Below are 15,089 nucleotides of genomic sequence, written 5' to 3'. Positions count from 1 at the left end.
ATGTGCAAGAGTTTAAAAGTCTCAAAATGTAGAGAAAGAAACTAATAATAGTACATTGAAAAAAATTTATTATGTTAAAAATCATAATTCATTCAAGTTATTATACAAGGATAAATGAATTTTAAATGAAAATATTAAACATGGTTAGAAAATTAGTTTTGAGGGATGATAAAATTATTAATGTTGGTATTTTATTTTAAGAGCAATGTAGGGCTACAACTTTTTTTTTATCACTTATAGAATTAAGATATAATTTACATACAGTAAAACTCATTCTTCAGATCCTTGTGGTGATGGAACTATTCTGTATCATGGCAACATCCATGTCAGTATTGTGGCTGTGATATTATAATATAAGTTTTGTAAGATGTTACCATGGGGGGGAAACTGGGTAAAAGGTAAATAGGATCTCTTGTAGTATTTCACATAACTGCATGTGAGTTTGTAATTGTCTCAAAATATAAAGTTTAATTTAAAAAAATCACTTTCTCATCTATAGTTCTGCAAACTTTGACAAATACATTTAGTTGTATTCCCACCACCAACATCAAGATTATGTAAGTGAGGATCACTAAATTCTACATCGAAAACCAGTTTTACCATATATATTAACTAACTAGAATTTATATAAAAACTTGAAATAAAAAAGAGGTATAATACAATTCTACCACTCTCCACAATTTCTGCATAAGTCCTTTTTACCTTCCTTTTTACCCTATCTAAACATCCATCTGCTTTCTGTCCCTACAGTTTCACCTTTTCCACAATGTAATGTGCACAGAGGCATATAGTAAATAGCCTTTTGAGTCTGACTTCATTTACTTAATAAAGTGCATTTGAGATTAATCTATATTTTGTGTGTATCAGTTTATTTTTTATTGCTGAATAGTGTTCCATTTTATGATGATACCATGGTTTGCTTGTCTAATCCCCAATTAAGGGGTATTTGGGTTGTTTCCAGTTTGAAAGTGATAAATAAAGCCACTGTAAATATTCATGTGCAGGTTTTATATGAATATAAATTTTTATTTCACTTGAGTAAATACCAAAGGAGTGGGATTGCTTGGTTATACGGTAAGTGTATTTTTAACTTAGTGAGAAACCTCCAAGCTGTTTTCCAAGTGGTTGTACCATTTTGTATACCCATCAGCAACATAGGAGAGCTCTACTTGCTCTATCTACATCCTTGCCATTACTTGGTATTGTCAGTATTTTTATTTTAGCTCTACTAATAGGCATGTAGTAGTATCTCATTGGGGTTTTAATTTGAATGTCCCTGATAACTAACAACAGTGAGCATCTTTTTATGCATTTATTTTTCTGGAGAAATGTCTGTTCAGATATTTTGCCCATTTAAAAATGTGTATTATTTTCTTATTATTGAATTTTGAGTTTTTAAATATACTCCGAATACAAGAGCTATATCAGGTATGCAGTTTGCAAATATTTTCTCCAGTCTGTAGCTTCTTTTTTCTTCTCTGAACAGTATTTTTTGAAGAGCAGCTTTGATTCTGATAAAGTCCATTTATCAACGTTTTTCTTTCATGAATTATATTTTGATGTTGTATCTTAGAAATCATTGCCTAACAAAACATCACAAAGATTTTCTTTTTATTCTTTTGAAAATTTTAGTTTTATGTTTTACATTTAGTTCTGTGGTTCATGTTTAGTTAATTTTTTATGGTATGAGGATGTTTTTTGTATATTAATCCTATTGTTCTGTCAGCATTTGTTGTTAAGAACTTTCTTCATGGAGTTGCTTTTACACCTTTATCAGGAATCAATTGACAATATATAGCAAGTTCTAATACAGCACATGTGCACATGTGATCTTTTAAAAAATCACTTCACTGTGAATAATTACATATAATAAAAAGCACAGGACTTATGGGAGAAATGGGGTTAGGGATTTAACACTCAAATATATAATCGGTGCACACTAAAGAAAAGAAGTTGATAAAAATGACAACATTGTTTTACATATTCTAAATGTTTAAGAATATGTAAATACTACAATAAAAAGGTACCTTACCTTGAAAAAAATCCTGATATTTGCCTGTAGAATTGTCAGAAAGGTTGCAGTATGTTGGTTATTGTGAAGTGGTAGAAGATAGATTATGTGGAATTGGGAGGAAGATTGTAACACTACAGGTGGGCAGGAGTAGCTCATAATATACATAATGAGCTGAAATCTGGCAGATGTTTGGGGTATGTGCATGTATCTATCATTACTTGGCTTGGTTCAACTAGGTGCATTTTTTTTAAGTATTTATTTTTGAGATGGGGTGAGGGGTAGAGCGAGGGCTACAGAGGATCTAAAGCAGGCTCTGTGCTGACAGCAGAGAGCCCTATGTGGGTCTCTAACTCATCAACTGAGATCACAAACTGAGCCAAAGTCAGACACTTAACTGACTGAGCCACCCAGGCACCCCCAGCTAGGTTCAGTTTTATAGTGTCTCACCTAGTGTTTCTTATAGACAAAATTGCATATAAACCACACATTAAGTCAAACCCATTTGAAATTTGTGTTATGCTTAAATTGTTTTCTAATATATCAATCACGTTGGAATAAATTTGCATTTTCAAAACAAGCATTATAGCAGAACTGTATGTGTTAGTCTATTCTTGGGCACTGTCCTTTTGCATTGATATATACACATGTAGTCTTTCTCCAATGCCACGCTTTCTTGATTACTGTAGCTTTATCATAAGTTTTGAAGTGAGGTTGTGTAAGTCCTTCATTGGTTTTCTTCATCAAAATTATTTTGGCTATTCTATTTTCTTGAGTCTTTTTTATAAATTTTAAGTTTAGTTTTCTTTTGTTTTTACAAAATAAATCTTACTGGGACTTTTATTAAAGTTTCATTGACACTGTAGATCAGTTTTTTGGGACTTGATACCTTTAACAACATTGAATCTTCCAAACCATGCATACGATATGTCTCTCCACTTATTTAGATTTACTTTGATTTCTTTCATAGGTGTTTCTAGTTTTTAGCATGCAGGTCTTACATCTACTTTGTATATTTATGCCTGTGGATTTCATGCAGGTTTTTTTTTTTGGTGGTATTATAAATGGTACTTTTTACATTTCAACTTCCAAATTTCACTGCTAGCACATAGGAATGATTGGTTTTTATATATTGGTACCTTTAGCTCTTTGAAAGCCTTAAACAAAAATGGAAGCTCAAAAGCATAATTTGCTTTTTTAGTGTTTTAAAAAAGTGTCTCTTTTGTGTCTTAGTCTATTTTAAAACTTAGAACACTATGGCAGCTTTGATGATTTAATTGTTGACCTCTCAAAATTGCTGAATGATATACTAATGTAAATATGAAAACATGTATTTTGAGGATGGAATTTAACTGAGCAATCTCTAAATGCTCTTAAAACGGTATCATGAAATACAGGCTGTTTTCCATTATTTGTCTCACCGGAGCTTTCTTAAGAGTAATTATAGCCCATCCATGAATTGTTTTAAGTTCTAACACATAGTTTTGTTTCCTTTGGTAGTTTCTATTTTCTGAGTATCTTCAGATATATTTTTCTGTCACATTGTTATCATAGATTTTGGACTCAGCAAGGAATCTGTAGATCAAGAAAAGAAAGCTTACTCATTTTGTGGTACAGTGGAGTACATGGCTCCTGAAGTAGTAAATAGGAGAGGCCACTCCCAAAGTGCTGATTGGTGGTCATATGGTGTACTTATGGTAAGTAGTGTTATTTTTAAATTGTGCCAATATAAAATTAATATTATTTAGAATTTTGTTTTAAATTTTTGGAATGTGTCAGGTGAGAATAGAGTTTTGATAATTCATGATTATTTAAAAAAAACCTTCTGATTGGCTAGCTGTTATAAAGGAAGAATTACGATTTTGGTATTCTGATTTATTTTAAAGTTTCTAGATGAAAAGGTAAAAGGTAGCATTCTTTTATAAGCTATTCAAATTTGAAACTTAGAAAAAGGCTTACCAGATTTTAGATTTCAGAATACTATGTTTACTTTTTTAACGTGTATTTATTTCAGAAAGAGAGAGAGAGAGAGAGCGAGCATGAGCAGGGGAGGGGCAGAGAGAGAGACCCAGAATCTGAAGCAGGTTCCAGGCTCTGAGCTGTCAGCACAGAACCCGATGCAGGGCTCAAACTCACGAACTGTGAGATCATGACCTGAGCCAAAGTCGGATGCTTAACTGAATGAGCCACCCAGGCACCCCCAGGTTACTTTGTTTAAATGTCACATGGGGGGGTTGCCTGGGTGGCTCAGTCAGTTAAGTGCTCGACACTTGGTTTCAGCTCAAGTCATGATCTCGCGGTTCATGGGTTTGAACCCCACATCAGGCTCCACACTGATGGTGCAGAGCCTGCCTGGAATTCTCTCTCCCTCTCTCTCTTTGCCCCTTTCCAGCTCTTTCTCAAAAATAATAAACTTAAAAAAATACCATATACTATTTTAGTTGGGTATCACAGAATTTATCACCTTACCATAAACTTATTGTCAAATTGTTTCATGCATGTCCCTAGAAAGACTCAACTTTTTGTGGAGAGCAGTCATGTCTCATGCTACTTTTCATCTGTCATGGTACCTAGCATAGCAGGCATACAAACTGACTAATTTGGTATAAATTAAGAGTATATTTTCAGTATCAAGTAGGGCACTAGGTGAATAGCTATTGAATCAATTTGTTTGTATAATCCATCTTGCTGATAATCCATTTTGCCTATTTATTACTTTATAACATACTATATGACACTTCAATATATTAGGGCCTATTATAAACCTGACATTTGTGTAGGATAGTGGGGTAGCAACAAACTGAAGATATAATTTTGACATTTTCCATGACCAAAGAATGCATACAATCTGTTTAGGGAAACAGTTGAAATAGCTAAATGAACCATCCAAAAATATACCTTAGGAATTCAGGCAAGAAATCATATAAGTTGATGTAGGAAAAGTGGAGGAGGTGGAGCTTAGATTAATCCCGGAAGGGTAGAAAAATTTAAATAGCTGCAAATCAAGAAGGATCGTATTAGTAGCAAAGACCTAGAGAACTAGTTTGAGTAGAATAGTAGTAGAGAATGAGGGTGACGGTGGAGGAAATGAGACTATATGCCAATAAGCATTTGCATGCAGTACTCTGAGTAGTAGGAAACTTTTGTAGATTCTTTTTTAATGTTTATTAATTTTTCATCTTTATTAATTTTGAGAGGGCGGGGACAGAGAGAGAGAGAGAGAGAGAGAGAGAATGAATCCCGAGCAAGGATCTCATGAACTGTGAGATCATGACCTGAGCCAATATCAATAGATCAATAGTCAGATGCTTAACTGACACGAGCCACCCAGACACCCCAAATTTTGTAGTTCTTTAACAAGATAGTAATTAGAGAAAAATGTATTTAAAGAAGATTAGCCTTGATAGCATTGTATAAATGGATTGTAAATAGAGGAAACTGGAAGTAGGGAGACCAACAAGGTCTCCTTACAAGACAGTTATAACATTATAGAATATAAAAGATGAAATCTTAAATATATGTCAAAGGAAGAAGTGTCTGATCTTAATAGCTGATTTAATGTCACAGATGGAGAGGGTTAAGGTCAAAGATAAAAACACCTCTAAAATTTATGAACTTTAGGGAGTTTGAAAAGAATGATAGTTCAGCAGAAAAGACATACCTGGAAAGGGCAGCTGGTTTTGGAAGTGGAGAAATAGTTTATTTATAACATGTTGCATAGGTTATTACAGGTTTGTGGTTAAACCCTTGGTGGTAATAAATTAGGAGGGAACAGTGGAGACAGGATCAGAATCATCTGGAGACCTTTAAAAATACTACTCAGTCAGCCAACATGCAATTTAATTTAGGGGGGAGGTAGATTCCAGTATAATATGCTCCCTCTTTTTGTCCTTGCCATTACCACCTCTGCTACTCTGGTCACCAATAGAGAACAATAACTTTAAATTTGGAAGCAGAGGACTGGAGCTGGAGAGAGATGATCCCCCATATACCATACTTTCTTTGTCTTCTTTCTCTTTCTGTGGCCCCTGCCCCTACTTCTTCAACATCCAGTTAAGAAACATTACTGTAGATTTGGGAGCTAGAACTAGGACTTGAGAGAAATTGAGGCTGAAACAGATTTGAAAGTCATCAATATATAGGAAAGGGTTGAATTAATAATCTAACTAAGGTTATGAATTCAGGTAAATGAGCAGAGGACTGAAGCCAAAGTCATTACTGAATCTAAGTTTAAGATTTAAATATTAGAGATATGAAAACTTTTCTTTTTAGCGAAGTATAATGATCTTAATTTTCAAAACTAGTTTTTTACACCATTATTTAATGTTCTAGTAATCTACATAGCAATTAAATATCTTAGGGAAAATGTTTATTTTTATGCCATGTACAGCTTTCTTATTTTTTTAAGATACTGGTGTACATGTGTAGCTTTCTTGTTCTTTTTTTATTGCTTTTTGGAGTGAGGAGAATGAGAGTGGTTACATCTTTCTTTCTTTTTTTTAATTTCCCTAATGACCAATGATGTTAAGCATCTTTTCATGTGCTTATTGGCCTTTTGTGTATCTTCTTTTTTAAGGTTTTATTTAAATTACAGGGGTACCTGGCTGGCTCAGTAGGTTGAGCACCCAACTTCAGCTCAGGTCACGACCTCACGGTTCATGAGTTCGAGCCCCGCGACAGGCTCTGTGCTGACAGCTCAGAGCCTGGATCCTGCTTCGGATTCTGTGTCTCCCTCTCTCTCTGCACACCCCCCCACTCATGCGCTCTCTCTCTCTCTCTCTCTCCCTCTCTCTCTCTCTCTCTCAAAAATAAATAAACATTAAATTCCAGTTAGTTAATATAGAGTGTAATATTAGTTTCAGGTGTACAAAGCACTTACGAATTTGAAATGGTTCCCTGCTTAGTTTTACTTTCCATTCTTTGTTAAATGTTTGCTTTAAGAGCATATCTTTGGTTTAAAAGAAAATGCTGTCTATCTATTTTCAAATTGCTTTGGTTTGGGAACCCAGCCAGATTAGATAGGACTGAAAAAAAAAAAAACTGGTTGGTTTCATTTGCTACAGGTCACCTATCAGTTGGGCTATATATAGTGAGGTACCAGCAGTGCATTTCCTTAATTGATTTACTTTTCTGTTCCTATTTTGACCTATCGTATAGATCCTTAATCATTTGATGATCATGTATTACAAGTCTCAGTTGTTTTCCTAAAAAATTTTATCATATATTCTAAGCTCTGACAAATTATGTGTTACTTTTTGTTTGTTTTAGTTTGAAATGCTTACTGGTACTCTGCCATTTCAAGGTAAAGACAGAAATGAGACCATGAATATGATATTAAAGTAAGTGTAAACAGTTATTTTTTTTTCTTTTGGGAAAAATTCCTTGTTTTCAGTTTCTTGAAACTTGTTTTCAATTGACACAAAAGAACACTTTTTCACACTGTCTTATTTTCTTCTCCTACCATATAAGGGACATTATTTTTCATTGTTAAAACATTCTTTTAAGTTCTTTTTGAGATTTGTCAATTTAAAGTATGTCTAGATTTAAATGAAATTTTCTAAAAATCTTTTTCAGAGCAAAACTCGGAATGCCTCAGTTTCTTAGTGCTGAAGCACAAAGTCTACTAAGGATGTTATTCAAAAGAAATCCAGCAAATAGATTGGGTATTATTTATTGCCTTAACTTTTACAACAATACACTGCCTGTTTGGGGAGGATCATTGTACCTTTATGTTTCCTGGCGTAGTTCATTTACTGCTGCTATATATTTATACCTAGGAGTTTGCATTTTGTAAGCACATAGATCCAGTAAACTCTGTTTTGTCCATGATTTAACAATAGTCTAGCTATTCAGAACTTCCGTTTAATATATGTCATTATGTATATCATATGGATTACTTCTTTTGAAATAATTCACAGAATTCTCCCTTATATAGGTAATCTTTTTAGATATTTGAAGGTAATTATTTTGTCCCTTCAAGTATTCTTTGAAATAAATATGTTTCCATAGCCACTCATTATTTGGCCACTTTCTGATAGCCTTTCCCTGGATCCAAATGTGATTATATTATTTAATTTTTGTGTTAAAATTTTAATATCACTTTATTATATTGCACTATGTAATTTGTCTTTGAGATACTAAGCCATAAGTTTAATTGTGAAATATATATATATATATATATATATATATATATATATATACATACACACACACATATATATACACACATATATATATATATTTTTAGTGATATGTTAAACATTATTTTTATTTGATTTAGAAGGAATTTCATTATTTCATCATACTTTATATGCTTCAGTGTGAGCATCAGTTATGTTTTATTATATTAAATTGAAAAAAAACCCAATATATCAAATAAGAAATAATAAACATTTCACTGCAAGGAGTATATGAAAGGTGTATTTGTTTGTACAGATAACAGCAGAGAAGCCAGGTAGAAAGATTAAAAATAATTATACCAGTAAAAAATTATTTCCTTTTTTATAGGTTCAGAAGGAGTTGAGGAAATCAAAAGACATCTTTTTTTTGCAAATGTTGACTGGAATGTAAGTTCAGTTGTAACTTCAGTAGAAACTTTGTCACTGAGTGACTTAATATGAATTAACACTGAAGAATAAAATGCTCATATTTGGGCTTTGCTGACAAACTTAATCCTTTTTTTTTTTTTGATATGAGGTTTTTACTTAGAGGCGTAGATGTCATGGCAATTACCTTGAACCAGTAGGTGTGTGGGTGATATTTACTAAATTTTTGTCTCTCATATGTTTTACCTGTTAAGTGTGGTTACTATTTTCCCCTGTTTTAGGTTGGGGAATGTGAAGGAGGAAGAGAAAGAGGTGAGGAGGTGAATGATAAGGCAAATTCTTAAAGAAAATGAATTCTAATTCATTTCTCTTCTTCCTTCATACTCCCCAATCTAAATGTGGTAGATAACCACACTTAACAGGTAAAAAGTCTCTGCACAGTGAAGGAAACAATCAACAAAACTAAAAGGCAATCAACAGAATTGTGGAAGATATTTGTAAATGACATATCTGATAAAGGGCTAATATCCAAAGTCTATAAAGAACTTATAAAACTCAACACCCAAAAAATGAATAATCCAAATAAAAGTGTGCAGAAGACATGAATAGACATTTTTTCAAAGACATCCAGATGGCCAACAGACACATAAAAAGATAATCAACTTCACTCATCATCAGGGAAATACAAATCAAAACTACAGTGAGATTTCACCTCATGCAAGTCAGAATGGCTAAAATTAACAACCCAGGAAACAACAGATTTGGAGAAAGGGGAACCTTCTTATATTGTTGGTGGGAATGCAAATTGGTGCAGCCACTCTGGGAAAACAGTATGGAGGTTCCTCACATAAAGGTACAACTACCCTACCATCCAGAAATTCTACTACTAGGAATTTGCCCAAAGGATAAAAAAAAGAAGGGATAAATGCACCCCAATGTTTACAACAGTATTATTAGCAATAACCAAAGTATGGAAGGAACACAAATGTTCATAAACTGACGAATATAAAAAGAAGTAGTATATATATAGAATAGAATATTACTCAGCCATTAAAAACTAATGAAATCTTGCCATTTGCAATGACATGGATGTAGCTAGAGTGTACTATGCTAAGCAAAATAAGTCAGTCAGAGAAAGATCCCATATGATATCACTCATATGTGGAATTTAAGAAACAAAACAGATGAACATACGGGGAAGAAAAGGCAAACCAAGAAAGAGACTCTTAACTCTAGAGAACAAAATGATAGTGGATGGGGGAATGGGCTAAACAGGTGATGGGCATTAAGGAGGGCACCTGTTATGGTGAGCACGGGGGGTGGTATGTAAGTGATGAATCACTAAATTATATACCTGAAATTAATATTGCACTGTATGTTAACTAGCTGGAATTTAAATAAAAACTTGGAAAAAGTGACTTATTTTTTATAATTGTAAAACTGCATAACAGAAGCCGTTAGTATTAATACCCTAAAAGACCACTCAATGGGCACGCTACATGGGAGTCTGCCCTGTTATATGTATGTGCTTCTTTCCCTGGTGTCCTTTTATCCCCGTGTCACTTTTTTTTCCCTTTTTTCTTTTAAACATAATTTATTGTCAGATTGTTTTCCATAAAACACCCAGTGATCATCCCAGCAGGTGCCCTGCTCAATGCCCATCACCCACTTTCCCCTCTCCCCCACCCCCCATCAACCCTCAGCTTGTTCTCAGTATTTAAGTCTTTTATGGTTTGCCTCCCTCCCTCTCTGTAATTTCCCCCGCTTCCCCCTCCCCCATGGTTCTCTGTTAAGTTTCTCAGGATCCACATATGAGTGAAAACATATGGTAACTGTATTTCTTTGCCTGACTTATTTCACTTAGCATAATACTCTCCAGTTCCATCCACATTTCTACAAATGGCCAGATTTAATTCTTTCTCATTGTCAAGTAGTACTCCATTGTATATATAAACCACATCTTCTTTATCCATTCATCCGTTGATGGACACTTAGGCTCTTTCCATAATTTGGCTATTGTTGAAAGTGCTGCTTTAAACATTGGGGTACAAGTGCCCCTATGCATCAGCACTCCTGTATCCCTTGGGTAAATTCCTAGCAGTGCTATTGCTGAGTCATAGGGTAGATCTATTTTTAATTTTTTGAGGAACCTCCACACTGTTTTCCAGAGTGGCTGCACCAGTTTGCATTCCCACCAGCAGTGCAAGAGGATTCCCATTTCTCCACATCCTCTCCAACATCTATAGTCTCCTGATTTGTTCATTTTAGCCACCCTGACTGGCATGATGTGTTATCTCAGTGTGGTTTTGATTTGTATTTCCCTGATAAGGAGTGACGTTGAACATCTTTTCATGTGTCTTTTGGACATCTGGGTGTCTTCTTTAGAAAAGTGTCTATTCATGTCTTCTGCCCATTTCTTCACTGGTTTATTATTTTTTTTCTAATGCATATCTACTCTTCCTTTCTTCTTAAGTATACAAACTGCAAATTCCTTTTTTTTCATCATTCTCATATCTACACAGTTTATGTCCATTGGGTTTAATTTAAATAACAAAAGAATATAACGTTTATTTATTTAAATAAATGAAAATCAAAGTAATTCTCTATTAATATTCCCCCACTGTGGGTCTGTGACCTTTTAAAAAAGTTGCTTTCAAAAAAATGGGAGTAGATTGTATACATTTTAAGATGTTTTAAATGTGTTTCAAAAACATAAATTTTAGGAATTTAAATTTTGGACAAGATTACATTTTTGAATTATATAAGAAGAGTCATAAACAGTGTATTTAATGCATTTTTAATGTAAAAACAAAATATTTTAGGTGAAATATATACTTCTTGAAGATAGTCTACTAATTTTGAAATTCTTGAATGTTGCTAGGTGTTTCTGCATGGTCACATTGTGGTATATTCTGTATGGTTATTTTACTAATGCAAATTCAAGTCAGTTTTTTATATCAAAATTGAATATCATTCCTTTTGAATACAACCTTTGGCATCAGTGCTGTGTTTCCTGGTCTTGTTTCATTGTGTATATTATCTCTCAAATTTTGACAATTTGGTTAATGGGTATCTGAAGCCTGTTAAAATTTTATTTATTAAATTGTGAGCTTCTGTTAAAGACTGTGAATGTTATGTTCTGCTTTCCCTTACAAAATATAATTTTAGAGTGTTAATATGATTTTGCACTACCCTGTTGTTTCTTCTAGAAATTATATAGAAGAGAAGTTCAACCTCCTTTCAAACCGGCTTCTGGAAAACCAGATGATACTTTTTGTTTTGATCCTGAGTTTACTGCAAAAACACCTAAAGGTAACGCATATTTGTTTATATGTAACATCGGGGCTTTCATTCAATTAGATGGTTAAAAAATAAACTAGCTTCTTAGGTAAAAACTAAATGATTTTTAAGTTTGCAGATAATTGATTGCCCTTTATGAAAGTGCATAACTTATATACATCATTGTTGCACATCTTTCAAACAGAGGATTTAAATAGGAAATATTTATCAGGGAAGCAGGGGCTAGAGCAAAGGGTAAATTTTTTTTTTCTTCCTTCTTTTAAATGTCCTTTCACATGCTAATGAATTATAGGTTAAGGGGTAGGAGGTAGGACATGACATATATAACGGACTCGTAAAATTTATAATTTAATAAGTTCTATTTATAGTAGCATGTATTTCACACGTTCATCCAGCAAATATTGAATGCCAACAAATATTGAAGGTACTAAGCAGTGAAGATGTAGCAGTGAACAGGGAGGCAACAATTACAGTCCATGGGGCTTGCATACTAGCATGAGGAGACAAATAATATACGATTAATCAAACACATGATATACTATGTCTGATGGTAGCATTTAATGGTTTCTTTTATATTTAAAGAAATGCTAACATTTCATGTCACATAATTCTGTGTAGTTCTAATTAAATAACATTATTTGGATATTAGATTCTCCTGGTTTACCAGCTAGTGCTAATGCTCATCAACTCTTCAAAGGATTCAGCTTTGTGGCAACTTCTATTGCAGAAGAATATAAAATCACTCCTGTTACAAGTGCAAATGTGTTACCAATTGTTCAGGTAAATTCCACCTAATCAGATTATTCAGTGTAGGGATAACTATTTCTTTCAGTTATTGCTAATGGATTTACAGTAATTTTTAAGTGATTTTTAACTTCTAAATTTATCTCTATGTATAATATGATTTAAAGGTGTCACAATATGTTTTGGAAAAAAAGCAGACAGTAATTAACCTTTAATTATATTTACGTAATCTCCTCTGGCAAGAAAAGTGTAATGGCAGTGTATAAGCTGGTTGATTTATTGTATTGGCTTTGGGGATCTAGAAAACCTAAAATTTAGGATCAGCTCAGAATCTCTTTAAACCTTTTACAAATACTGATAAAACTTCTCTAAAATATTTTTAAAATATTTAAGATTAATGCATATTTAGGAAAGAAGATAAAAAAAGTGAACATATTTCATTCTCCTTAGTATCTTACTTTTTAAAAAAAACAGATAAATGGAAATTCTGGACAATTTGCTGAATTATATGAACTAAAAGAAGATATTGGTGTTGGCTCCTATTCTGTTTGCAAGCGATGCATACATACAGCTACGAACATGGAATTTGCAGTGAAGGTATTATCTGAGTCTAACTCTTTTGTTTGTTTATATATATATAAATTAAAGGTTAACTGACAGACATTTTTCAGTGAAGCAAGTGGAGATAGCAAAGATAAAATAATGAGGAAAAGTCTTAAGATTTAATATTTTCATTTGCATTTCTAAAACTTTATTTTGGAGGAATGGTGTATTCCATGAATGTCTTGTTTTAGTTTTATTTTAATATAATATGTTAAAATTGTTCAATTGTGACAATTACTGTCACATTTGAGTCACATTATCAGTTGGTATAGTTTCAGTTATCTGGAATATAGGAAAGTGTTAAGGAAGGTGTATTTTTTATTGTTAAGTTTCATTATAGGAAATTTTTAAATGTTAAAATAATGCGAAGCAGGCATCATTCTTGAGTTTTAAGTGTTTGCTTAAAATATGACCAAATTAAAATATTTCATTCACTTTTAGGTAAAGAAAATAATTTGGTTTTCTCTGAGATTTTTCTTGACTTATTTCTTAGATCATTGACAAAAGTAAGAGAGACCCTTCAGAAGAAATTGAAATATTGATGCGCTATGGACAACACCCCAACATTATTACTTTAAAGGATGTAGGTATCTAAAATCTATATATCAGATAATAAGATAATGAAGTTATGACTTGGTACTTTATTTTCTTTTTGAAACTTTTCCTGTTTATGGTATATTCTACTTTTATGCCACAAAATCTCAAAATTCTTAAATTTGCCACTTCAGTTCTTCCCCCCCCCCCGTGATTCTATACTCCTACCCTTCTTATACAATATCAAAAAGGAACTATGATGATAGGTGAATGAGAGTGTCCTGATTACTTGAATATATTCTAGCTCATTAACTAGTCAACATTATAGCCAGCACCATTTATTATCCTATAGTACTATAAATATAGAACATATAGGAGATTGGGAAACTGCCAAATTCTAAAACATTTTACTTTCTTGGTTATACAATAAATAGCTATAACATTATGGATTGTTTCTTGAGTGAAATAGTATTATGCATTTTGATTTGTAATCTTTAAGCAGTAGTTTGTTATACACACACACACACACACACACCCCATATACATTAACATCCCACATGCCCTAGTGAAAGGGTACATGTATTTCTCTTATTTATTTTCCTTGATATACTAGTTGAATTGAATAAATATTTAAGACACCATATCAGATAATGGACTTTGGGAATGATATTTAAAAACAATGTTTACTGCCAGAAGGAAGCTTATTGTTAGTAGGGAACAGAAGTGGCTATAATGTCAAAAATAAGATAGATTCCATTTTAGAGGCACAGATTCCTATTGTTCCATTTATATAATTTGATGAAGTACAATTTACAAATTCAAAAGTTAATAAAATTATATGTTTTACATATCTCAAGACTGTAGGAGGTTGTTTATCCAGTTTAATCTTCAGTGTAGTCTGTACTATATTAACAGTAAAGGGATAATGTCCTTTTTGACCACTAGAGGTTCACTAGAAAAGGAAAGTAAATATAATTTTAACATTTAAGAATTATAATTAAAAATAACATTAATTTTTTTTTTTTTAGGTTTATGATGATGGTAGATATGTTTACCTTGTTACGGATTTGATGAAAGGAGGAGAACTACTTGACCGTATTCTCAAAAAAAAGTGTTTCTCAGAACGGGAAGCTAGTGATGTACTGTTTGTAATAATTAAGACAGTTGACTATCTTCATTGTCAAGGAGTAAGTTGTAGTTATATTCTCCCCTTCAATTATAGGACTTATATCTTAATAAAAATATATCTAGGAGATACCACCCAAAATGAATTAATTTTCCTGTAACATGTATTTCTATAGAGGATATCCTAAGAAAACCCATAATGTAGTAAAAGTTATAGATTTAGGAAA

General features: G+C 32.7%; 1 protein-coding gene across 1 annotated transcript in view; it reads left to right on the top strand.

The window, feature by feature from the left end:
- Nucleotides 1-15,089, top strand: part of RPS6KA6 (ribosomal protein S6 kinase A6) — a 205,974-nt gene that overhangs the window by 130,957 nt on the left and 59,928 nt on the right. The window contains exons 9-17 of the mRNA XM_047075696.1: nt 3,566-3,708; nt 7,280-7,350; nt 7,586-7,674; nt 8,519-8,577; nt 11,766-11,868; nt 12,506-12,636; nt 13,075-13,197; nt 13,697-13,786; nt 14,766-14,924. Of these exons, the coding sequence (XP_046931652.1) occupies nt 3,566-3,708; nt 7,280-7,350; nt 7,586-7,674; nt 8,519-8,577; nt 11,766-11,868; nt 12,506-12,636; nt 13,075-13,197; nt 13,697-13,786; nt 14,766-14,924 (968 nt within the window). The remainder of the gene's footprint in view (nt 1-3,565; nt 3,709-7,279; nt 7,351-7,585; nt 7,675-8,518; nt 8,578-11,765; nt 11,869-12,505; nt 12,637-13,074; nt 13,198-13,696; nt 13,787-14,765; nt 14,925-15,089) is intronic.

Source organism: Lynx rufus, unplaced genomic scaffold, assembly GCF_022079265.1.
Source record: "Lynx rufus isolate CCGP_SWC_20201006 ecotype Redwood Valley unplaced genomic scaffold, mLynRuf1.p SCAF_14, whole genome shotgun sequence".
In the NCBI taxonomy this organism is placed as follows: Eukaryota; Metazoa; Chordata; class Mammalia; order Carnivora; family Felidae; genus Lynx; species Lynx rufus.
Note: the sequence above shows the minus strand (reverse complement) of the source record. Positions and strands in the feature narration are given on the sequence as shown.